This window comes from Hydra vulgaris, chromosome 10, assembly GCF_038396675.1.
Source record: "Hydra vulgaris chromosome 10, alternate assembly HydraT2T_AEP".
Taxonomy (NCBI): domain Eukaryota; kingdom Metazoa; phylum Cnidaria; class Hydrozoa; order Anthoathecata; family Hydridae; genus Hydra; species Hydra vulgaris.
In genome coordinates, this window is record NC_088929.1 from 11,248,869 (window position 1) to 11,276,101 (window position 27,233).

At 24.9% G+C, this 27,233-nt stretch overlaps 2 protein-coding genes across 3 annotated transcripts in view; both read left to right on the top strand.

Moving 5' to 3' along the window:
• Nucleotides 1–2,918, top strand: part of LOC100214840 (peroxisomal acyl-coenzyme A oxidase 3) — a 46,774-nt gene extending 43,856 nt beyond the window's left edge. The window contains exons 12-15 of the mRNA XM_065807250.1: nucleotides 217–355; nucleotides 682–749; nucleotides 1,777–1,863; nucleotides 2,304–2,918. Of these exons, the coding sequence (XP_065663322.1) occupies nucleotides 217–355; nucleotides 682–749; nucleotides 1,777–1,863; nucleotides 2,304–2,429 (420 nt within the window). The 3' untranslated portion in view covers nucleotides 2,430–2,918. The remainder of the gene's footprint in view (nucleotides 1–216; nucleotides 356–681; nucleotides 750–1,776; nucleotides 1,864–2,303) is intronic.
• Nucleotides 2,919–9,489: 6,571 nt separating this feature from the next.
• LOC100203738 (coiled-coil domain-containing protein 112) overlaps nucleotides 9,490–27,233 on the top strand; it is a 30,615-nt gene continuing 12,871 nt past the window's right edge. Inside the window, exons 1-13 of one of the 2 annotated variants that reach the window (XM_065807251.1) lie at nucleotides 9,490–9,710; nucleotides 9,887–9,927; nucleotides 11,320–11,495; nucleotides 13,961–14,050; nucleotides 14,151–14,299; nucleotides 17,307–17,425; nucleotides 19,217–19,306; nucleotides 22,192–22,267; nucleotides 22,603–22,765; nucleotides 22,975–23,061; nucleotides 25,060–25,209; nucleotides 25,477–25,605; nucleotides 25,752–25,832. In XM_065807251.1, the coding sequence (XP_065663323.1) occupies nucleotides 9,577–9,710; nucleotides 9,887–9,927; nucleotides 11,320–11,495; nucleotides 13,961–14,050; nucleotides 14,151–14,299; nucleotides 17,307–17,425; nucleotides 19,217–19,306; nucleotides 22,192–22,267; nucleotides 22,603–22,765; nucleotides 22,975–23,061; nucleotides 25,060–25,209; nucleotides 25,477–25,605; nucleotides 25,752–25,832 (1,485 nt within the window). In that variant the 5' untranslated portion in view covers nucleotides 9,490–9,576. Of the gene's footprint in view, nucleotides 9,711–9,886; nucleotides 9,928–11,319; nucleotides 11,496–13,960; nucleotides 14,051–14,150; nucleotides 14,300–16,618; nucleotides 16,883–17,306; nucleotides 17,426–19,216; nucleotides 19,307–22,191; nucleotides 22,268–22,602; nucleotides 22,766–22,974; nucleotides 23,062–25,059; nucleotides 25,210–25,476; nucleotides 25,606–25,751; nucleotides 25,833–27,233 lie in introns of those variants that run through there. The other variant, XM_065807252.1, reaches the window with a different exon arrangement.

Consider the following 27,233-nt stretch of genomic DNA (forward strand, 5'->3'; position numbering starts at 1 on the left):
ACTTTTTTCTCCTCCTAATCTTTTTCTAATGGATGCCATCAGCTCTGTGTCAAACAATTTTTATTTTGAAAAACAAAAATTTGTAGTGATTTTTAATAGTTTATTTAAAATAGAATAATTGTTAATAGTTATTCCACATTTGCATTTTTTACGTTTTTAATTTCTTACAACTAATTTAAGTCTTATTTGTATTTCATTATTTTATATATTCTTTAGAGATATGCAATAAGCAAGTTCGGAATTGAAAAAGCATTTTCTTCAAATTGTCCAACAGAGTTTAAGGACCTTTTAAAAAATGTATATATGTTATATGGTCTCTGGATCATAGAGAAAAATCTAACCAATCTGTTTCAAGGTAGGTAATTTTTAACCAATATTTTGAAATAAATTTTTTTAATCCTGTAATATAAACTTATCAAAAAATAAAGTTTTTCGAACATTTGTTTTATAAACTCATGAAATTATATCATAATAATGGTTAGGAAGTTTCAAATTTTTGTTACTTTAAAGGGAAATAAAGTACACAAAGCTAGCTATATAGAATTATCTTTGATTTTTCATCATTAAGTCTTTATTTAATAGATTGTTTATCACTCTCATGAGTTAAAATGGTTGTTTTTATGAATTTTGCTTTATATGTATATTAATTTTAAATAGAAGTTCTAATGAAGTTTATTTTAGGTGGTTACATAACTGATCCTAAGCAAGCGGAAATCATTAGGGAAGGTGTTTTGCATTATTGCTCTTTGGTATGACAAATTTTATTTTAATTTGTTGTGTTTTTGTTTTCCTTATTACATCCAACCTATCATATTATGTAAAATATTCAAGCAGTCATATATAATAATTGATTTTAACACTTATATATTTCCTTCAAATAGACAATTTAAAATCAACTTTTTATTTTAAAACACGAATTCCTACAATAAGTATTATAAAATGAATAAGTGTAAAAAAATTTTAAACAGATACTGTTGTTAAAACATTTAAAAAATCAGCAAAGATTGTTTTTTATTACAGTCAGGTTTAAAGTCTCTGTTTGCCATAGAGAGAAGTTTATTTACAATAAATAAGGTTATTTGACATTATTAGTCAGCATTTTATTTTGTTAACAGTACTCAGAATCTTCTCATGAAGCTCTTTAATAATGCATTTGTGTAAAACTTAGATAATACATTTTTATAATTAAAATAGCTCATAAATAACAAAAATAATTTTTCAGACAAAAATAAAGCATTTCTTTCAACCATCATCACAAAGTTTATTATAGTTATCAAAGTTTATATATTTTAATAGTAATGATAATAGGTTTTTTTTTTTTTTTTTGTTATTAAAATCAGTTTGTTATTTATGAGCTTTTTCAATTATCAAAATTTATTAGCTAAATTTTACACATGCATTATTAAAGAGCTTTATGAAATTATTCTGAGTACTGTTAAGTTTAAATAAATAAAACAAACCAAACGTTATTTTATAACGAAATTTAATCTATTTAACTAATACTAACTAGTGATATTACATTTTAACCATTATCAAAAAGTATTTATCATCAAAGTTTATATATATTAGTGTAGCCTATACAAAAAAACAGCTTGTTTCTATAAGTACAAATTTGTTTTGCTGTTTTTAATTTAATAAAAATATATTAAACATTGTTTGTCATACAATATATACTATATTCATTATAAATAGGTTAGGGTTTTTTGTCTTTAAATAAAGCTTTTTATCAAATGAATTTTTCAACAAGTTTTTAGAAATCAAAGTATTTTATTTTAGATAAAACCTTGTGCATTAACATTAGTTGATGCACTTGCTCCTCCTGATTGGGTTTTAAATTCACCTATTGGTCATAGCAATTTACAAGTTTGTTTACAATTTTTTTGTTTTCATTTTAAACTTGATTGTATTCATAATTGATGTATTAGTTTACTTGTTTAATTGTTGCTGCAACACATGTTCAATTGCTGCTGCAACACATGTTCAATTGTTGCTGTAACACATGTTCAATTGTTGCTGCAATACATGCTTAATTGTTGCTGCAACACATGTTTAATTGTTGCTGTAACACATGTTCAATTGTTGCTGCAATACATGTTCAATTGTTGCTGCAATACATGTTCAATTGTTGCTGCAATACATGTTCAATTGTTGCTGCAATACATGTTCAATTGTTGCTGCAATACATGTTCAATTGTTGCTGCAATACATGTTCAATTGTTGCTGCAATACATGTTCAATTGCTGTTGTAATTTCATTATATTTATAAGTGTGCTGAATGTCTATTTTATGCATTTTTTAATTAGCCTTTAAAGAATTTGTATGAAGTGATGGTCACTCCTGAGTCTCAAAAGCGTCCAACCTGGTGGAATGAGGTTGCAGGTGGAGTTCAGCTTGGGTCAAAAAGTCATCTTATTGCCAGCAAGTTGTAATTCTAAGCATCAAAATATGTCAACTACCTTAATTAACTTTGAAGATAAAAATAGCCTGTAGAGTTGAACATTAAGTTATTTATTAAATGTTTCAAATGTTTTTTAGAGTAGAGTATAGTTTTAAAATTTATTGTCAAATTACTTAATTTTGTTTATATCATAAGTTTTCATGGTTTTATTGAAAAAAAAATTTAATTAATTTGATAAGTCTATCAATAGCTAATAATATGCATAATAATAATAATTAAAAATAAATAAATTTAAACATTTTACATCCTTTTTTTTACCTTTTTTTAGTTTTTTAGTTTTAAATTTTAGCAATTTTACGTTCGTAAAGAAGAATTGTTGTTATTATTTAGCTAATCGTTTTTTTTTTGTTTGTTTGTTAGTTTTTGTTTTTTGTTTTATGCATTTTTATATTTGATGTGCATCTTGTAATTCTTGTACAAACAGATTTTTTTCTGCTCATAAAGTTTATACAAATCATTAGTTTGTCTGTTAATTTTTGTGAAGTGTTTTCTTTTTTGATTACTAGTTTTGTATTGAAATTACTCTTTCTTCACAATGGCTGACTATTTGCGATTCTCATTACCTTTTTGGGTAAAAAGGATTTCAAAATGTGTCGTTAAGAAAAACAATAATTGCAAAAGGTAGTTGATACATTTACATTATATATATAGATATATATATATATATATATATATATATATATATATATATATATATATATATATATATATTAATATATATATATATATATATATTTTACTCTATGATTAATAGCGCAGTATCTTTTTTATTGGTCAGCGTAACTATACAAAGTTTATCTAGTGACATTACTACAAAGTTTGAAAATAGTTTGCAGCCTTTTAACATCCCATTTGATTTGTATTTGTTAGATTACCTCTCACACTTCTTATTGTTTTACTAATTTTGTTTATAGTTTAATACTTCATTATTTAAAACATATTGATTTAAATAAATCAATATGTTTTAAATAATGAATTTTATGAATTCCTAAAATCATATAGAAAAATAAAATATGATTGCTATTATATTATTACCTAAAGTTTGTCACATATCTTTGAAATATATAAATCTATTGAAACATGATTTTATTTAACTATGTTAATGCAATATTAGTTTTTTCCAGGTAAATATGATAGAAATAAAAAATATTTAAAATAACTTACTTTGATAATGGCTTTACTTTCATTATAGGGTTGGCTTAAGAGAGCTGATGATAGAACAAAGGGTGTGTGTAGTGTGTGCGGAAAGACATTTTCCTTAAGTAATATGGGTATAATGGCAATCGAAAGTCATGAAAAAAGCGCAAAACATTTAAAAAAATATCTTTAAAAAGCCACCCAGCAGTATTTGATTATTTTACTAACAAGTAACAGAAAAGTACAGTATCACAAGCAACTGTTTTATCAACATCAACTTTATTAGCTTCTGAATCATTCCATTACAGTACCACCTTTCTCTTTATTTATAACTCAAAATGATGTAACACATTTTGAAATACTTTGGGCACTATACGTTACACAGTAGCATTTCTCTTACAGATCTATTCTAGATCTGTCAAGAAACATAGACTGAAACTATTTCAGTCTATGTTTCTTGACAGTTTTATAGCTAAAAAAATGACTATTGGAAAAATTAAAGTAGCCAATAACATCTCACATGGTCTTGCCCCATATTTCCATGATCTTGTTTTAAAGTTGGTGTTTAGCTCTACACACATAGTAGTATGTTTTGAGGAGCCTTTAAACAAAGTTGTTCAAAAAGGTCAAACGGATATTTGCATTCGTTATTGGGATGTTATTTGCAACCATATGAATACAAGATACTTTTCATCAGTATTTCTTGGTCATTCACAGGGCCAGCACAAGTAGGTGTCATGTGGGGGGAGGTGCCATTACAACTTTTGCAGACTTAATAGAAAGAAAAAAAAAGGTCTTTGTTTTTCAAAATTTACCAACTGCCTAGTCATCATTTGCTGACTGACTTGTCTACTAGGGTCAAATTTGCTGACTAAATAAACGAAAAAATCATTGATGGATGGGGGGGGGGTTATAAATTTCTATGGATGGACCAAATGTGAATTAAAAGTTTTTTGATATTCTCATTGATGAATTTGGTAAAAAGTTTGAATTATCTATTCTTGAAATAGAATCATGTGGCCTACATGCTGTACATAGTGCATTTCAAGCAGGTCATAATAAGGTAAAATGGAATGTTAATGAGTTAATAGGTTTTTATAAACTTTTTCATGATAGTCCTGGTCGTAGGGCATTTGATCAAAAAATTGTGGAAGTGATAAGTTTCCTCTGAAATTTTGTTCAACAAGATTGGTTGAAATTGTATCTGTATGTCAAAGACCTCTAGATATTTATGATAATGTGAAGTTGTATGTCACACAGTCTAAACTACCTATTAATTATACTGTAAACATTGCTACTGATGCTGTCAATGATCTTTTGATGCCTGCTAAAATTGCTTTTTTTCAATATTTGGCTTCAATTGTAGAGCCGTTCTTAAGACTTTTTCAGTCAGGTTCTCCATTAGCACCATTTTTACATCAAGAACTTGAAAAGCTAATGAGATCTCTCATGCAGAACTTTATTTAAAAAGATGTATTAGAGGGAGTAAAATCTGTTATAAAGCTAATGAAAATAGACTTAACCGCACACAAGAGTCACCAAAAAGAAATAAAAATTGGTAAAAAATCTTCTGTACTCGGTAAAATAAAAGTAATTGAATGTCAGAAGTTCAAATTGATTGTTTTCAGTTTTACATTGAAGTTGTTAATAAACGGAGAGAAAGAAATCCTTTAAAAAACAAACATACTAGAGTTATTTCAGCATAAACCACATTATTATATGTTCTAATTTGGACTCAGGAAAAAACAGAATGACTGATTTACTCACAGTTCTTCATGAATCTAAATGGATTAATGCTACAATAGCTGATAAGGTCAATAATCAGTATCAAGATTTATGTTATCTTGTGAAAGGCATCCATAGACTAGAATTTACAAATTACAATGTTTATAAGGATAGGTTGTATGTTTTTTTAACCCCTTATATAAGTCAGAATTTGAATGACTTATTTGATGTCCAAAATTGTCTTTACTTTGTCACATGGTAATCCACAGGTTGAAAGTGGGTTTTCTATAAATTCAGATGTTCTTGTTGCAAATTTGCACGAAAGCTCTGTGGTTGCCCTAAGACAAGTTTATGATGGAATTCTCCATGTTGGTGAAGTTTGCAATGTGGAAATAATGAAATCAATGATCAAAAGTGTCATAATAATCAAAAACATGTCCCATTTACACTACAAAGATTCATTAAAACAAAAAGGAGACAAAAAATTGCAAGAAAAACAAGACTGTTTTCATAAAAAACTAACTCTGCATAAAATTAAGGAATTAAATGCTAAAAGAACAAAGTCAACAAAAATCAACATCATCAAGAAGATTGAGATTGAACTAGAATTAAAAATGCTATCAAACAAAATGGAATGAATAGATTTGCATTATTTTTTTAAAAAAAAGTTTTAAACTTTTTGCTTAAATTTAAAGATAAGTTTTGTTTTGAAGTATTTAAGTTTTTTTAAAAGCAAAAAAAAATTATATTAAACTATTAAAATTATATAAAATTTAAAATTTATTTTTTAACTCCCAATAACTGAGATATATATTTGTAAAATTAGTTTATATCTTTGCTCTTTTGTCATTTTTTATAAATTTATTCCTTTACTATCAAAATTTCCAGAAGAACATTAGGCTAATAAAGCTTACTTCATAGTAATATTATAGAAAAGTCTGAAGCCTAAATTATGATCGTGTAAATTATATAGTATAGGAATATAAAAAAAATATAAAAATATATACAATATATAATATATCTTTTATATTATTGTTTTCTTCATAATATCTTTGGTATTAAATTGGGAAGCATTCACAAGCAAGAGTTGAAATATTTAGAGTCAGGGGAAGAAAAAAAAATCAGGGAAAAGTCAGGGAATTTAATGGTACAAAGTGGCTGTAAATTCACTAATTTTGTTTCTATTACACTTAATAATCAATTTTTAAAAGAATTGTTTATCTATTATTTTGGTATTATGTTTAGATAAAATAATTAATTTGATTGTTAATGTTTCATAATTAAATTGAAATTAATTAAAATAATTTTAATGTTAAACTTCTTGTTTTTACTTCTATTAGTAATTTTTACTTTTATTAGTCTTAAAAAAAAAAACAACCTTACTTACCTCTTGAGAAAAAATATATAATACTAAAAAAAGGAAACAAAATTGTAATGAAATATCGAATTTTAATTAAATAAACTTACAAAAATTTAGTAATTGAATAAAAAAAAAATTTTTTCTAAAACTTTTATACAACTTTTTTATCTTTTTTTTAGGGTGGTTGTTATCTTTTAGCAACAGAATTTGATACAAGTTGAGGAAAAAAACAAATTATATTTTATAACAACAATTTTATAATTTTATAACAACAATTAAAAATTTTGATATTCAGTTTATTCACAATTTTTACGAAACTAATTTGCTATCTATATAGAGAATCCAACAAAAGTGCAGACTATTTCAATGGGGGTAGTGAAACAACCAAATGTTTTATATTTGAAAATTAGTATTAATAATTTTTTATTTTTTTACATAAAAAACTTGTTTAAAAAATAAAATTTTTTTACAAATAAATAGCAATTGGTTTCTTGCTTTCCTGTGCATTGATAAAAACAGTAAAGTTTAAATTTTAAATTGTCTTTATTTATAGCGCAAATAATAAATTATTTCCTTAATATACTTACAAAAGTTGCAAATAAATTGTATATCAAAAAATGTTTTTCTTTTCGTTTTATTCTTATCTGCTTTCTTTCTCAACTTGAATTAATTTGGCAGTGGAAAATAATAAACTTCCTAAAAATAAAAATAAAAAGTAAATTATTTAGGTATATTTTTTTTTTGACAAAATTTTTCTTTTTTTAATTTTCAATTTTTTTAGTTTTTTTGTTTAGATATTCTATTTCGTATAGTATTTGTTTCCTTTCTTCGGATATTGCTGTTTATTCTTATAGTTTCTTATATGTTTATTTTGACTCAAATTATTAAAACACTTACTATATAAAAACATGGTCAAGTTGTCTAAAAAATTACTTTAGACATGGATGAACAAGGCGTGCAACCGCACGCGCTTCCCAGAAGGCTTGTATCATAAGCAAACAATTGCACCTTAGATGTTTTTTTTTTTAATTTTTGAGAAATCCGTTGACTGTAAATTAAATAGCGTATAGGGCCAAGGATAGAATTTTGAGGAACCCCCTGAAGTTACAGGAAATGAAGAAGTGTACTGTCCATTGAGAACAACTTTAATACTATGATTGGCAAGGAAAGGATTCAATAATCTTAAAGATGTTACCTGATACACCGTAAAAAGAAAGCTTATAGAGAAGACCAGCATGCCAAACTTTATCAAAGGCTTTAGAAATGTTGAAAGCGATAACCTCTCCACATTTATCTAATGCACAATAAAACTAATTAGTTATTACCGTTAACAAATTACCAGTAGAAAGAGAAAATCTAAATCCATATTTACGGTCAGAAAGTAAGTTATTAGATTCAAAATGAGAGTGTAAGCGTTTGTTAGAGACTCAAAAACCTTGCTTATGATAGTAAGAAGACTAATGGGACGGCAGTGAGACAAGTCAGTTTGCTCTCCGGAATTTTTGAAATTAAGGATGCCGCTTTCCAGCAGACTGGAAAACAGGACTCAGATAAGCACTTGTTAAATAGTTTTGAAAGTATAGACTACAGCTCCAGTGAACACTTCTGCAAAACTATAACAGATATGTTGTCCAGACCACAAGCTGTAGAAGAGTCTAAGCAGGAAATCACTTTAGATACAGAAGTTGGAGTGATATGAATGTTAGGCAATGGACAAACCTGTTTGTTAGCTATATCAGGTAGAACTAGTGGAATCAAGAGATGATATTTTGAGAAGTTCTTAGCAAGCAATTCAGCTTTGTCTTTAGGTGAGGTGACAAAATCTGAACCATACAAGAAAGGTTCATGCAAGAAAGGTGAGAAAGTGCAAATTCTAAATTTCATTTTGATTCTAATTAAATCTCTAAAAATGAGTCTTTTTAATATTTATTTATACAATTTTTAAGAGTTGCGAACCCAGTGAAAGTAAAAACATGTCATCAAACACATGTAAGAAACTATATACACAAAATTTTATTTTGATTCTATATTAAACCTCCCAAATAAATCAGTTTCTTTAATATTTAATTGAAGTAATAAATAGACCCCAAAGTGGGTCCAGCTTTTGTGAAGTAAACACTCCTTCTATTATGAAGATTTTTAACAGTGATCTATTGACTCCCAAGCGTATCAAAGTAATAATAATTTGTCGTAAGTTAACATTAGTATGTTGACTCAATTAAACAAAAGCAAAAAAAAAGGAATTGTTAATTTAAAGAATTAAAGTTAGATAACCTGATTTAATTTTTCTACATTCTTTATTTCAATTTTTTTTTTAGATACTTAAACACTTGAAAAGATACCAAAATGTTTATATAGATACCAAAACAATTATATAAATACTATAATATTTTTCAGATATGTTATATATTGATTATGCACAAGTACAGTTGATCTTAAAATTGTTGATATTATGCATCTTATTTTTTCTAATTTCTTCTAAAGTGTACATCTGTTTTAATATTTTACAAAGCTTTTTTATAAATGGCTGGAGATCATCATTTTTAATAAATGATCCACCCCCTATTTACGTTATTGGCCATAAATAATAAAAGTATTGTGTAATTATAAACCTAATTCCTAAAAGATTTAAATTTTGAATTTAATGTAATTACTTATTGAATTTTTTTTAATTGTTATTTGGAAATGAAAATACATAATTAAGATGAACCTCAGATAAAAGTTTGTTATATGTGTAGTGAACCTCAGATAAAAGTTTGTTATATGTGTAGTGAACCTCAGATAAAAGTTTGTTATTTGTGTAGTGAACCTAAGATAAAAGTTTGTTATTTACAGCTTTACATATTTATTTTTAAATGTTAAAAAAAAGACCATCAACAAAATTATAGAGAACAAGATGGATGGCTTCACACTGGTAAAATATAAAAAACATTCAAAATTAAAAAGATATAATAAAGAAGCTCACCGTTATGCAAATAATGATGATTTAGTTGATATTGATGTTTGTAAACAGCAGATTATAGATTGCAAGTATGTTAAAAAGGGTAATTAATAAATTAATTGATTAATATCACATGTAATTTTATTGGTGTTGTTATAGTACTTGCTATTGTTATTTGGCTGAGTCATACAGCTACATGTTGATATTTGTTTGTAGTTAATTTATTTGCTATTTTCTTTCTTATTTTCAATTTAAAATTTGCTAGGGTTGAACTTTCAGACAGTTTGTTTTTAAAACAGTTAGTGGGTAAGAAACTTATGTCATGTTCTTTGTATAATTTTTCAAAATTGTTGTAAATATTTATTTAATGTATATTTTTACAAAAGCAAAAGTGTGCACTGGATTTTTATATGTTTGAGTTTTGACACTGACATTCAGGCATTGTACAAACTATGAACTTTTGTATGCTCATGCTTATGTCAAATGAGAATGTTTTGCAATGAATTGTAGTGATTGGAGCTTGGGAACAAAAAAAACTAATTTTTTGGTCCATTCAGCCCTTAATGTGGGAGCAACAAGTTTATAAAATATTTTCTTTACTATTTTTATTTAAATTTATATTCATCGATAAATTACAAATATCATTCAATAATCTCTTAACATTTAGTTTTTATGACCCTGCAAAGTTTATAGCCCCCTCAAATCGAGGGGGTTATATAAATTTATATAAAAAATAGTAAAGAAAATATTTTATAAACTCAGTGCTACCATGTTAAGGCCTGGGTGGGCCAAAAATTTAGGTTTTTTTGTTCTCAAACTCCTATCACTGTAATTTTTTGCAAAACAATCTAATTTGATATAAGTATGAACAAACAAAGGTTTGGAGTTTACACAATGTCTATGAGTGTCAAAACTCAAACATCTAAAAATCCAGTGTACACTTCTTGTATATATATTTTTTCTACATTCTATAATATATAAAGATAAAAATTGTTTATTTTTGTTTATTACTTTTTATACCAATCACATTTTAATGATTTTAATTTAATATTGTTATATTAAGTATATTAACTACTGTTTCTTGTGTGTTACAAATTTGTTGTTTTCAAAAAAACTTATGACAGAATTTGATGTCAAGTTTCTTTGTTATACAAATCTTTTAAACATTTTAGATGCACAAGACCATTGCAAAATCTTTGCAGAACTAAATGTTTCCTAATTTCAAAATTGATTTTTTCACAGAGAGTTTTCACAGACATTCAAAATAATAAAGCGGACTGATTTTCAGCAATAGCACTGATATGCTTCATAAGTCTAAACTTGAATCGTTTATTACTAAATTATCTAAATTGAAACACAATTAATTAAATTAGTTGAAACACAAAAGAACCTAAACTAAATATTTTAAATAAATAAAAAATAAAGTAAAGTTTTGTTTTAAACTGTAAAGTCTTAAACAAAATTTAAAAAAGCAGGACCAAAACTTAAATAAGATATAAATTTTAGTTTGAATTTAAAATCCTTTTTTTGTCTTAAATTTAATATCACAATAGTCATCATATATAGACTCATGTTTATTTTTTTTATTATTTTTTTTTATTTGTTGTTAATTGTTTTTTGTTGTTGTATTCATATTAATGCATTTCTAATAACTCTTTGACAAATGAAAAGAAGTTTAAAGTTTTATTTTCTCTTAAGCACTTCTTTTACACTCATTATCATGTGTTTCAAGATGCTGTACTTTTAATGAAGAAGATTTTGTTAGAAACAAAGATTTTAAAGATATTGTTTCTTATGGTATTGGATCATTGGCAAACAGTAAAACTGCAAGATATCAATTTTCCCTTTTATTACTGTTAAAAGAAAAACTCCAAGTATTTTTAATTTTTACTATAATTTATAATTTTAAGGTCTTTAAATATTAAAGTTGTGTCATGGTGTTGATAAAATTGTTTGAAAATAGAAAATGTAGTTAACAATAATATTATATTTTTAATGTTATAGAAATTAATAAATTTCTAGATATAATAAATAAAATTATTAAAGACATGTTTTTGTTTGCTTTATGAGTAGTCATAAATTATGTCAACCTAAATCTATAGTCATTAATTATGTCAACCTAAATTTATAGTCAACACTTCAAGATGGTGGTATGGTATAGTAATATAAACTGTGGTGAAAAAAATAAACGTTACAATTGTTTATCATTATGGGGTTTGAAAAATGGATTGATACAACAGAAAACATAACTAAACAAATGAATGAACTATTTGTAAATGCGAAAGTAATTTAAAAAAAATATATCTTCTTTATTGAAAAAATATTTTTATTTACTTGTTCGGAAATTGTTTCTTTTTATTCTCTTGTTAAAAAAGAATTTTATTTTTAATAATTTATTTCAGGAAAAAACTATAAACCCTTTTGTTTCATTTTTTTCATTTTATTTTGGTTTTATTTAACTTTTTTTTTTCTTTTTCTTTTTTTTCTTCTCTTTTTGGGTAAAGATTTTGGGTAAAAAGGTGTAATACTTCATGATGTACAAAAATGATGCTAAAAAAAGTATAATCAACAAATTAGATGATGTTAAAAAAGCTGTAATCAGCATATTAGGTGTTGAAAAAGATATGATCTGTTTTTTGTTTTGGTTTTTCAATAGTATGAAGAAATAAGTTTATATATAAAAATAGAAAAGTCTGTTTGACATAAATTGAATTTTCATTTAGTATCATTCAAACTAAAACTAAATTCTGAACTAAATGATGTTGTCAATCAAATTAAAAGTCTTGTGTAACAAAATTTTTGTTATAGCCAGGTATTGCTTTGCCATAGATTTTCTAATTTTAAAAAACTACATTTAACTTAGTAACTTTTTAGTACTTCTAAATAAGCAAAAGCTGCAACCAATTCTGCTTCAAATATAGATAATAAATATCATTTAAAGATTGACATTAACTAAGTTTGCAGAGAAATAAAAATAATAATACCAAAGTTGGTATGAATATCAATAATAGTTAAGTTTACAGAGAAATCATATTTTTACCAGACTCATCATTTTTTTTTTTACCAGACTCATCATATTTTTAGTAATGCACACAATGTTTTCATCATAATTTAGCATAAACTGTGTCACCACTTTTAAAACTAAATTTTTCATCATTTTTCACCAGTAAACTCTAGCTAATCCAAGACTTCAAAATTATTCCTCGATATGAATGTTTACTTTTAAATATCTGCAGTTTTCATTAATGTCCACTCATCAAATGTCAAACTGAATTTTATTCCTTGCAACGGAACATGTAAATCATATCATATCATGGAATATGTGAATGTGTAATCATATTCCTTGTCAGAGATAAGTGAACTTGGATATGATCATCTTGCTGATTGTGTTTGCATATTTGATTACCATATTTGGAATTTTCGTCTTAATTTCTGAGCTTGTAGCAATCTTCTCAATTCAGCTGATGTGACAGATATACTAAAGAGCAGTCAGTCTAAAAAAATTTTCTGGTTACAACTTATTGGTTTGATTTTTGAAGTAATAAGAATTCTGAGTTTGTTTTTTTTTTGCTAATGGTACCAAAGCTGATGAAAACAAAGCCAATGACAATGCTGCATCTTGAGGCAATTTTTTCTTTAGCAAGTCAATTTCATGGTTTGCTCTCAGATGCCTATAAATTTCACTGGTACTGCTGTCATGTAATTTTAACTTTTTTAAGTGTTTTTTTAATGAACGTTGTTATAATTACTTATAAATCTTTATGAGACTTACCATTTGTAGTTAGCAGTATAAATAATGTGTTATAGTCTATTATCTAGTGTAATAAAGACAATTGAGTCTCAGTTAGTGGTATAAACTAGTGTTTAAAAAGACTAATTTCTCAATTTGAGACATTTTTTGTTTTGTCTCATTTTGAAATGTCTCAAATGTCTTGGACATTCAAGACAATTAGGCTACAATTAAGTCTTAAGATTTAGAGTATAGGTCTTCTTATTTTCTTAATACTTCTTTATTTATATAACCTCCATGATGCAAAGTTTCATAAATTATTTGAGCTGTTTATGCTATTTTTTATGCACACAAATTTATCATATTTACATATAAAACTGATTTTTTTATTATTATAACTTGTGAACAATTATAACTTATGTACAGATTGGTCAATTAGTCAAAAGTTTTCAAGTTGTGTTTTTTACCTAGAAATCTGTGAGCGATTTTTTCTTGGTACAAATAAGATATAGAATTATTCCTGTGATTGGCATGTTAATGACAAAATGTTTTGTTGTTAACATGCTTGCATGTTCTGATTGGCGTGTTAACCTAAAAATTTGTTTTTAGGTAAACACATACTTGTTTGATCCAATTCTTTCACTAAAAGAACAATTGCTTATTGAGGAATTTGGTGTTGATGTCATTCAAGAAAATGAGGTTTTTTAAAATTATTTTGTAAATAATAAATTAAAAAGATAATAAATAAAGTAAATAAGTAATTTATGCTTTGAAATATTGTTGTTAGGTTTTAATTTAGGAATGCAAACGAAAGGTTTCTGAAAATACCATTTTTTTAATGTTACATTGTGGAGAATCATTGTATAATAATTTGCTATGGTCAAACTGGGGTCCTTCCTTGTGTCACATATTTTTGATTGGAAATTCTTTTTCAAGTTATTATACCAGGTTTGTAAAATTAAACATTTTGCATACTATAAATTTTATTTTAATGTCAAAAGTGTGATTTTCTAGAAAATGATTTTTTCCCTTTTTTCTGTTGGTAGAAAGTACTTTTAAAAGTGTCAGTTACTTGTTCAAGTCAGATTTTGTATAAGTCAGTTGTATCATAATAATATATATTTATTTTTGTAGATTATATATATATATATATATATATATATATATATATATATATATATATATATATATATATATATATATATATATATATATATATATAATCAACAAAGGCTATTTCAGTATGCTCACCTAAATCAGCAGTATAAGATATATATTTATTTTTATTTATTTATATATATATATATATATATATATATATATATATATATATATATATATATATATATATAAAAATCAACAAAGTTAATAATTTAAAAAACAAAATAGTTAAACTAATAAAAGAGATCTAATAAAAAGGAAAATTAACAGTAAAAAGAAATTATAGGTTTGTTTTAAAGAAACAATTCTAATTAAAATTTCTGCTTTATTATGTTAGACTTACTTCAGAAGTGATTAAAAAAAAAGCTTGGTATATAAATGAGGTATGTTTGAAAATAAAAGTAAATTTGTTTAATCATCAAACATTACATTAAAATTAGTTAAAATATATTTTAGATATTATCTCATTGCATCGAGCATCGAATTATAAACAGTTTTAAATACAGTGATGTTTTCAATGATAGCGCTGTTCATACATTTCCTCAAAATTTACTATCAAATGTGAACGCAGATTTATGGACAAATAATGTTGAACCTGTTATTATTGATGATGTAGAACTTATTAGTAGAAAATCTATTGTTGATGAAACCTAGTTTAAAATAATTTAGAATTTAGTATATAGTTAAGTAATAATGCAATTTAAAAAGTTAAGTGAGAAATCCAAACTATTAAAAACATCAATTTTTATGCAACAGTTTTAACTTAATATCAACGTAAAGACAACAATAAAGAATAAACTCATTCTATGATATTGTATTCATCATAATTTATTTAAGAATATAAATTTTCTGGAATTTAGTTTTTTTTATGTATATATGTATACATATACATATATACATATATATATATATATATATATATATATATATATATATATATAATATATATATATATATATATATATATATATATATATATATATATATATATATAAAATACAACAACAACCTAATTTTCACAACTTTTTTAACTGAAAAATTATATTTATATTTCATCTGATGATAAATATGAATGAATAGCATGCAACATGAAACTTTTTCTACATATATATTATATTATAGCTCTGACTCAGTTCATCAAGCACTTTCTTGATAGTATATGCACTTCAAACAGCATGACTACAAACATACATATATGTGTGTGTGTGTGTGTGGGTAGGTTTGCTTAATTTGGTTCAGTTCTTTACTTGCTTTAATTTCTTTTGTACATAGATGAGTTTTTTCCAGGAATTTCCGGAAATTTACTTAAAACTCTAAAAAAAAAAAAAAACTTTTCCAAAAATTTAAGAGTTTTTTGCTATTTTTTTCAAAAATTTTATGGTGTATTGGATTTGCGAAGCTTGGTTAGATATTTGGTTCAGTGATCATTTCTATAAAGAGGACAGTTATGTAAAATTGTTTATTATTTTAAAGAATTACCAAAAACATTAAAAAAAGATCAGAATAAAGAAAATACATTATGAAAATTGTGATAAATGAGTAGTTAAAATCATGCAAGAAATAAAAAGTCTATTGGTGCTGAGAAATGTATTACTCTACATTATTAAATTTCCCCACTGAACTGTGTAATATTTTTTGGTTTCTTCATATTTATAATGTTTTCTAGCTATTATTATACTTGAAAAAATAGTTTTTGTTTTTCCTGGAAAAGGTTTTTAAATTAAATTAAAATGTTTATTTTAGCTTTGCAAGGCCATGACTTTAAAGTCGCAAAGTCATGAAGTTGCAAAAATATTAAAACCTTTATATATATGTATGTGTGTTTGTGTGTGTGTGTATCTATATATATATATATATAAATATATATATATATATATATATATATATATATATATATATATATATATATATATATATACATATATATATATATGTATGTATGTATGTATGTATATATAATATATATATATATATATATATATATATATATATATATATATATATATATATACACACACTTGTATAAATATATAAATATATATGTATGTATATAAATGTATAATTTTATTTATATAAAAATGATATTAATATTTTATTATTTAATGTGTATTATATTTATTATAATATATAGTCATTACTATTATATTCATTACTGCTATAAGATTTGTCATTTAAAAAAGTCTTAGAAGATATGGATTTTCTTACGTGGTCATCTGAAAATGAGGAAGAAAACAATGAAATTTTAGAAGAGGATGATGAGTTTGATTATATGAGTGATACTGATGAAAAGTTAATTTTAAAATTACACAAAAAGAAGAATATTAAAAAGAAGGAGGAAATTGTTTCTTTAATACTTCGGTTTAAAACAAGGTTTTCAGTATATATATATATATATATATATATATATATATATATATATATATATATATATATATATATATATATATATATATATATATATATATATAATATAGTTATCATTTTTAAAATTTTCATACGATTTTGCTTTATTTGAAATCCAACAAAATACACATTTAAAAAACTTTTTTTTTGAAAATATTAGGGACTCATTAAATGTTCAACAGCTTTTTTTCAAACTTTTTTTTGAATCCATTGTTTTTTTTATCACATAGAACACATTAAGAGGGTGGCAGCATATATTTTTCAAAAATGTTGTATTTTGGGACACCCTAATATATATTTTTTTAATAACATTTATACTTTTTAATAAAATATATTTACAAACAAGATAATAATAATTATAAGTATAATTCATTATAATATTTTTTTGCAGGATTATTGCTATCGAAAAAGAGAAAAAATCACAACTTTATTCTAAGAACAGCTGTCATCAAAGTTTTGCTTGTTTGGAAGAAGAAGAAAACAAAATGAATTATGAAAGAAAAATTGAAAGTAAGATACTAAAGTAAAAAATACACAAAATATTTAGATTTGTATCTCGATATTATTTTTCTTTACAAAAGTTTTCTTTACAAAAGTTCAGAGTTGTCTTAAATTAAATAAATTTCCAAAATAGTTCTGGTATTGATAACTGATAAATCAAACTTTTATTGCTATTTACTTGTATATTTGTTACTTGATATTATCTCTCTTTGTAATACCTTTTGTTGTGTCCAGCATTAGGGCATAAAATGGAATGAGTTTACTTTTAATGTAAGTTTATAATAACAATTTATAATAATTATATATATATATATATTTTTATTATTATTTGTTTATAATAACTATTTGCTTATTTTATATTGTTTATTTTTAATAATTGTTTGTTTGTTATTATTTCTATATTTTTTTTATTATTTATTTTAATTTATATTGTTTGTTTTGTTTATAATAATTGTTTGTAATAATTTTATTTGTTTATAATAATTGTTTATAATAATTGTTTGTAATAACAATTTGTTTATAATAATTGTTTATAATAACAATTTGTTTATAATAGTTGTCATAATTATGATAGTTATTGTATAATATAGTATAATGATATGCAACTCAATGTCTCATTATCTCATCTCAATATCCTAATGTCCCATAATTTCCAAATTATTTCACCACTTGAAGATTCTAATTAAAGAAATACTTGTAATACTTGATGACTTTTATTGTTCTAGACAAAAATATTATTGTATATAAAAATATTATATGTATTATTTATTGTTCTATAAAAAATGACACCATTTATTGTTCTGATTCAGTTTTTTTATCTATTTTACATTCCATTGCAGTTTTTGATCCATTGTACACTTCATTGCAGTTTTTAATCCATTGTACACTTTGTTGCAGTTTTTGATCTATTGTACACGCCATTGTAGTTTTTTATCTATTGAACACTCAATTGCAGTTGTACGCTTCCTCTATGAAGAGACTTCATTTAAATATTTCCATTGACTGTTAAAGTTCAGTTGAACTTTTTTCTTGAACTTAGTTTACTAAACAAACCAAAATTTAAAAAAGACTTTTGGAAACTTGTTTAAAAAAATAAATCACATAAAAAATATTACATATAATACATTTTGATCTTTAAAATAAAATGTGTTTATTTATTAAAGTACCATTGGAAGTAAGTTGTTCCTTATATAAAAGCGTATTGCCTAATATTATAAAAACGGTAAAAAATTTAGGTTTCATAGTTATTTATTACGTAACTAAAAAGTATTATATATAATACTTTTTGATGACTAAAGTAAAATGTGATTATCTATTAAAAACCATTAGAAGTAAGTTGAAGCTTACATAAAAAGCGTATCACTTAATATAAAAGCATTAAAAGATCAAAGTTTCAAAGTTGTTAATTCCAAAATGTAATTAAAAAAAAAATCTTTTTTAGTTTTTTTAATTTTTTTTAATTTTCTGTTGTTAAAATATCTTTTAAGCTATTTTCTAAATTTTCCAAAGGTCACATAGAGATGTGAAAACAAGATAAAGTTCGAAATTTTAGGCTAAGGTTAATATTAAGTTAATTTTTAAATACATTAAATTTTAGATTTAACCTACAGGTTTTTTTAAACAAGGTATTGTGATTGCAAAGTTAAAAAAAAAATATTAGGAAATCAAAAAATATATAAATTCAATCAAGAACTTTAAAATTAAAGATTTTTGGAAATCATATTTTGGCTTGGTTTTTTTTTGTTGTTGTTGTTGTTGTTAAATATTTATAGAGTTCTTTTTTCATTTGGTTTTATGTAGAAAATCAGTTGAAAGAAAGTATAAATAAAATTTCGATAAAAGTTGAAACTTTAAAAAATGAAAAATTGTCTCAAAAGAAAAGTACAGCTTGTAAGTTAACTTAATTTATAAAATTTGATAATATGCATTGTTGTTATGTAAAACAAACTTTTGATCAATTCCTTTTTGGTATTTCAAATATAGAAAGATAAATTTTAAATAGTAAATTTTAATTATTTTTGTATATTATTATTTTAAAATTGTATGGACCTTTGACCAACAAAATTCAATGAAACTTTTTTTATGAAAACAGTTTAATTTTTGCTTTGTTAATTTTGGGGTTGCTAAATTAGATTTTGGCATTTGTTTTAATGTTTAATGTGTAAATTTCAATTACAAGTTGCTTTCCTTTTTTATTATATATTTACAAATCACATAAGTAGTCTTTTGATGGTGACTCTTCTATTTAGGTTGAATATGCATGTGTTATGTAAAGTGCAATATTACTAGTACATATGTAAAATAGTCTTCCCTGTACAATCTCAAAAATGTTTCATTGCACTGGATCTTCTGTTAGAGGACTTTGAATCACTAAAGTCCGGCAGTAATTTGCAAGTAGCAAAGGTGAAGGTTTTACTTTATAACAACCGTCCATCACTGATTTCTTGATGAAATTGTTCACCATGCTCATCAGATACATCATACATGTTTTCAGGGGGAAAATCCAGATGAGAATCCATAAAGTGAAGTTTGAATGACACATTACAGCCTTGGCTTTCATTGCTCTTCATTGCAAACATTTCAAAAAGACAGCCATGCTACTTTTTGAACTGGTGTCACTCATTGTACTTTGACTGTAACGAGCTATTCTCATTTAGTTTTTAGTTTTATAGAAGCAATAATAAATCGAAAATGAACATTTTATTTTCATCAACTGTCCTTATATAGGAGCGTAGAACTTGCATTAAAATGTTTTAAATTTTTTTACAAAATGTTCATGCACAGAAGTGTCTAAATTTACAAAATTGCAGAGAAACTATTTCGCCCTAAGAAACTAACGACTGCATATATCGAGCTGATAACAACTACGCAATCGATGACAAGCCAAGATCTAGTTACGTAGCTTGTGTTAGCAAATGTGCCATATGTATGCCTTGTCCATACTGATTGAGTTCTATACCTTAACTGTGGTCTGATGAAAACACTTGTTATTTTTGCAAAACTCAATTCGGGGAATTTTGTCTTCAATTCACTGAAGCACAAAAGTTCATTGAATCACAAACTTTATCAATTACTTTTACAAACTGTTTGATGAGGCCTCATTTTATATGTAAAGGGGGCAATATAATCTTGTTCGGTGAATCAAGTGGAGGATTAGTAGCATTCTTTAGTCCAGTAAAATCATCTTGCTTAGGCATACTTTCTCTTTGTAATGGCAAATGTTTTGCTCTTGAATCCAATTGGCAAAGGAAAACGTTAGAACTTAGTTTATCTTGCTTGAAGTCCAATTAAGATTGCAACTTTCAGATCAGCACATATAATCCACTGATGCTTATTATACTGTGTGCCATTCAGAATATCTTGCAGATTTTTGTAGGTTTCTTGCATTATCATTGAATATGCAACAGGCATATTCAATGATCATAGTTGTATTGTTACATATTGGCTGATTGCCAATATGTAACAATACAGCTTTGACACTCGTTTTTGAGTCATTAATAAAAAGAAGGCATTTAGTAGAATTGTGTTCCTTTTAAAGAATTGAAATAAACCGTCAATGTCACAGCGCTAACATTTTCCATTTGAAATAAATGAAATGACATTTTGTAAACGTTTACGATAAAGTGATATTCTAAAATCTTTTTGTAACAAGTTTTTCTCTTTTAATCTTGATGCAAGCAGTTCACTATGATCTTTAGTCAGCTTTAGATCTTGGATCAAATCACTTAATTCAAGTCATGAAAACAATTGAGATTTGTCATCAATAAATCCAGTGCTGGTGGAAGAAAGTCGTACTTTATGTACAATTCATAGGTTGTTCACTGTTTCTTTCGGTTCTGTGTGATTCGATTCATTTGAACTAATGACAGTAAGAGAAAGATTAACACAGCAAAATTAATAATCATTGAAAGGATTTTGTGACTGACACCAGATCATAGGAATACCAAATGGCATGTGTTAGCCAGTATTTACCCAATTGCTTAGTTGTGAAGAACAACTAGTGCAACAATATTGTGGTGTCCAAGTAGATTTGTTGTAGATTGAAATAAATTGGCAACTTCCACTCGCTGCGACAAGTGGAAATTACCAATTTATTTCAATCTACAACAAACAAGGTACACAATTACATTAAGCCCTTACATGCAATTTAATTTAAACTTAAATTTCATTTAATCGATAGCTAGTTCTTTGTTGAAATTGAAAAAAAAATTTAAAACAGAAGTTACACATTAAATTGGGGAGGAGGGATGGTAACTGGGGGATAATTATATTGGCATTCATTAAAAGCAAGCACAAGCAATTTAAAATCAATTTAAAATTCAACGAAAAGCAAGACAGGTGAGTAGGTCGGCAGATACAGATCATAAGTACAAATAAACACCAAAAGGATTACACTAAAAAAACAATAAATTGCAATTTACATAAAACTCATTTAAAAGATAAAAATAAGTGCATTTCCTAAAATTTTATAAAATTTTACGCCAGATGCATGCATTACATTGCATGTAAAAATATATTGTTAAACAGTGTTATTATCTTAATTTGAAATGATAAACATAATTAAGGAGTCATAATATACCACACTATGTTGGTTGTATATATGATACTATATTTGTTGTATATACTACACTATGTTGGTTTTACCACGCTATATTGGTATAACCACACTATACTTGTTTAACCACTGTATATTGGTTTAACATAGACACATTTTTGTGTTTTAAAAATTTGGTCTAAAGATGGCTTAATTAGAAATTTTTTCTTTTATTTTTTAGTTATTGAAAAGTTACGTTTATGTATAGAAGATATAGAATCTAACATAATGCAGCTGAAAGAAAAACAAAGTAAAATGTATGCTTTGATTCTGCATAAATTTTTTATTTAGTTACTCTAAAATTTCAAATGTAATCATACCAAATTTGTTTACATATTGTTTACATATCATTAATAATAGTTACTGATAAAGTTATTATTTAATAAATATAAATCCAAATGATTTTTTTTTTTTGTTTTTCATGTTCTTTGAGTTTTATAGTATTATTGGAAATACTTTCTAGTATTTAATTAATAAATAGAATTCTAGATAAGTTTTCAAATTATTTTTAAAAAGTTTAGTAGAATATAGAAGATGCCATATGAATAATGTATTTTTTTCATATTTTACTAATATACCTTTTAATGTTTAGATATGAAGAACTCAACTTGAAAGAACAGAAATTAACTGATATAGTTAATGGTTATGAAAAGAAATTTGAACAGTGGTCTAACAAAGTATTTAAAGTACCAAAAGTCAACATTAATAACAATAAAGATGAATTCAAATTACCTGAGGAAGTTAAAGATTTTGAGGTTAGAAGAAGATTTTTGACTTTAAATTATTGGGTAGCAAGAGAAGAAGAAATAAATTGTCTCCTTCATAAAAGTGGTACCCTAGTCTTGGGGAGGTATATTTGTAAAAGAATTATAGGATTAAATTTTAAACAACTTTGTCAAAAGTTAAAGTAATTTCTATATTTAAGTTACACTAATTTATACTAATTGTGCATTTATCAATTTAGGATTATATCATGCTAACTGGTGGTCATCAAGGAGGCTGGGATGACATTGATCATAATATTTTTTTAAAGTTAAGAAAACAGTTTAAGGCAAGTTTTTTAAATATTTGTTTTATGAATAGTTTGTAAACAAGTATAAACATCAAACACATCTTTTGTAAATGTTTACAGGTTTTGGGTTTTTGATTTTTTGCAGACCAAAAATATAGCTTAGATTTAGACATAGCTTATATAAAGCTTTAGTTAAGATAAAAATATAGATATTTTATGGTAAGCCATCTTTAAATTCATGTTGTCTTACCATAAACTTATCCTTAAGTTGTTTACTTAAAACATATTTTACATATAAATTACCTATAAATTATTTGTCGTCAAAGTTTTCAAAATTTAACAAAAGAAAAGGTTGATTGTTTTGTTAAAATCATTCATTGTCAAAAAAAAAAAAAATTGTCAAATAGAAATCTGTTGTCAAAGAATTAAAAAAATTTTCTCTCTTTTATTTAATGGTTCATAACAAATAGTCTTTTTTTTAATTTACAAGGTGAGTAAAGAACATGTTTTTCAAAGAAAATATATTTATTTTACGAAAATAATCATATCTACTGTAAAATAAAAACTCTGGCCAACTGTATGAATATGATCAAGTTGAGACTTGGCTACAAAAATATATGGCTACTATAAATATGATCAAGTTGAGACTTGGCTATAAAGATTATTTTAAGATGTTTTAGAAGTCTAGAGTTTTAATGGTTAAATGTTTTAATACGCCAGTTATTTTTATAAACTTTTAAAAATGCTTCAAGTAGTTATTGACTAAAACATGAAATATGCAGAAACCAAAATAAGTCAATATTTTGGGTATACTAGTTCAGCCCTCTGAATTAGGGTTGGCAGTCGGCAATGTCGACCTAACTGTCGACCTTAAAGTGTTTGAAGTTGGCAAAAATTGCCAACCTTGTTTCTATACTTTATGGTAATCTCTTTGTATCATATTTTTTTTGCCGACCTGATGCCAACGTCTAACAGTTAGAGGTCAACAATTTATTGCATATCTCATTTTTCCCAATTTTGAGGGTTGTTACTTCAATACTGAAACCGAAACCAACACTTTGGCAAACATTTTACCAAAACAAAAAAACCAAAATTTTGGCTTAATAAAATTAATTTCATTAGAAAATAATATCTAAAAATGCAAATTTACATTTGTTGTTTTTTAACATTTGTTGTTTTTTTGGACAAATTTTTTCCATTATATATAATTATAATAAAGTAATATAATAATAATAAGTCATAAATAAATATTATTAAAACTAAAATCATGTATAAAAAAATTAAAAAAAAGTTTACATTTGTGAAATATTATTCTTGTTCACTTTTTATTTAAACTATTTAAACCAAATTTGTTTTCTTTCAATAAAATGTTATATGTGCAAGTTTTAAATATTATGCACACTGCAATGGTTTGATTATTTGCGGTTTTGATATTTTTAATAAGTAGATAGATACGCGCTATTTACTAACCAAAAAGTAGTTTGTGAACAATGGGATTAAAATTTCATTTAGAATTGATAAAATATATTGTGGAAATTGTTAAAAATAAATGTTTTTTTAAATTAAGTAAAAATTTAAAAAATACAATTTACAAGCATTTAAAAAAAGTATTTCACAAACATTTGAAAAAAAAACATTTCACAAGCATTTTTAAAAAACATTATTATTTTGTTTTTGATTATTGAAATAGAATAAATAATAAGATTTTACAATAAGCTTTTAGATTAAAATAAATTGAAAAAATATTAAAATATTGAAATAAAAATATTGAACATTACTCCTTAAAAACTGAAAATTCATTTATTATTGTTGTGTAATCTCTTTATTTGTTGATTTTTCTTCATTAGTTTGACCTTCTAAATTTTACAATTCTTTGCAAAATTTAGTTTAAAATTCTGTTTTTCTTAAAAAAAAAAAAAGAAATATTTGAAAAAAAAAAACTAAAGATTTTTGGTAAGATATTTGTATTATCTGTTGCAAGGTATTAGTATCTATTGCTAGGTATTTTTTTATATAGTTAGAATTTTTTAACTGTAGAATGATGAAGAATTAATAAAAAAAGCAGAAGAAGAGATTGCTACACAATCTCATGAGGATATTATCCAGCATATACAATGGTTTCATGAGTATTCTAAACTAAAAGAGAGAAAAAGAAAAGCCATTTGCATGTGGAAAATCATGAAACAGGTTGTTAACTTTTTTTCATTGCTTTACATATACAGGTATTTCTAAAATTTGTGCTATTGTCAATTATTTAGTTTTACAGAGTTCTGTAAAGACATTATTTTATAATTATTATTCATATGATTTAATATTTAATCAACCCAAATATATCTTCAAAATTACCCTGAAAATCAGGAATATGCATATAAACAATATGTTGCCATTTAGGAATGTTAATATATTAATCAGTAATATTCATATGTATATTGTAAAAATAAAACAATATTTTAGCACAATCGGGAATCTGCACTTGCAAAAAATGATGATGAACCAACTGAAGAAGAAAAAAAAAGGGTTCAACGAGAAATGTTATTCAAAAAAGAAAGGGAAAAACGCTTTGCAGTACTAGAACAGTGGAAAGTAAATTTAAATGCAAAAATAAATAATATTGTTTTAAATATATTATTCCCTGTGTTCCAAAATGCTGTTCTGATTTCACTTTCATATGTTAAATCTGTATCTAAGTCTACATAGTATTTTTTAATATAACACTTTTATAATTTTAGAAGGAGAAAGGAAATCAAAAATTAGAAGAAGAATATGATAAAAAAGAAGTTCCATTAAATGATAAAGAAGAACAGAGAAAGGTTTTAACTCTCTCTCTTTTTAATCTCTTTTTCTCTCTTTTAACTTTTTAATACATGTATGAAATTTTTATGAAAGTAACAGTTTGGTTTGTTGGACTGAATTTTTTAATAAGGAGTTTTTTGACATATCAAGGTTATCTTTTGATTATCATTTTCTGACATATCAAGGTTATCTTTTAATTATCATTTTCTGACATATCAAGGTTATCTTTGAAGTCCTTTGCACAATCAAAATTGCTATTCGACATTATTTTTTTATTCTAAAAAATTATTTTATAAAAAGGTAATGAAGCTTTACGAGTTTTCTGCATCTGTTGAAACAATTTAAAATATTAGCTGTTTTTCTGCAACTTCATAGAAAGAAGACTTTTTAAATCATCATGAATAAACTAAAAAGATGTACTTGGGGTAGAAACAGATGAGAAGTATTTCCTTATTTTACAGAAAAAAATTTACCATAAATTCACTACCTTAAAACATTTTTAATGACCCTTAGGTAGTGGTAGCAGTAGATTGTGTTAAAATTACAAGCAATCAAGCGAATCTATTTTTTCAGGACTATTATGGCAAAAGAAGGGGTCTCAAAAAAAGAAATGTTTCTTAAGCACTAATGAAAAACTGCATGACTAACTTTTATTGTAGACATTCAGAAGTGTTAATCAAAACACTTCTGAATGTCTACAATAAAAGAGTTTTGAAATTCAAAATTTATTTAAATGGAAAAGGTGACTAAAAAACAAAAGAATACATTAACTTTTTGGAATGGTGTAAAAAAATGTAATGTTGTAAAAAAAATTGTTAGTAATTACAGAGTTGAAACTGCGAAAAACATTGGAACTATTCAAGGAACTTTTCTATTATTCAAGGGTAATTATTTTTGAATAATAGAAAGATACTTTACCTTGTTTGCAGCATCATTTTCATGAAATCATCATAAAAAAAAGTCTTGACTTTGTTGTTAAGAAAAGATAAGTATTATGGTTATGCAGTGTTTAATGGGTTTCCCAAGTGCCAAAGCAAGTTTTGTTCATATGTTAAATAAATCTTGAAAAGTAATTAAACTTACTAAATAATATCATGGAGATTTTTATTGCCATATTTTTTTTATGAAGGTAATTCCATGCTTGTTGATTTTTTCTTTTAAATAAAATCAAGTCAAATTAATGTGCTTCTATTTGTATAATTTATGAGCTTATACTATTATAATTACAGCCCTCAGAATTAGAGCCGGTATTGGGCAATGCCGACCTTACTGCTGTCCTTTAAGTGTTTGAGGTTGCAAAAAATTACCGACCTTGTTTTTTATGTTTTATAGTTACCCCTTTGTGTCAATATTTTTTTGCCGACTTCTTACAGGTTGAGATTTTTCCTAATTCTGAAGGTTATAATTATGTTAATAGA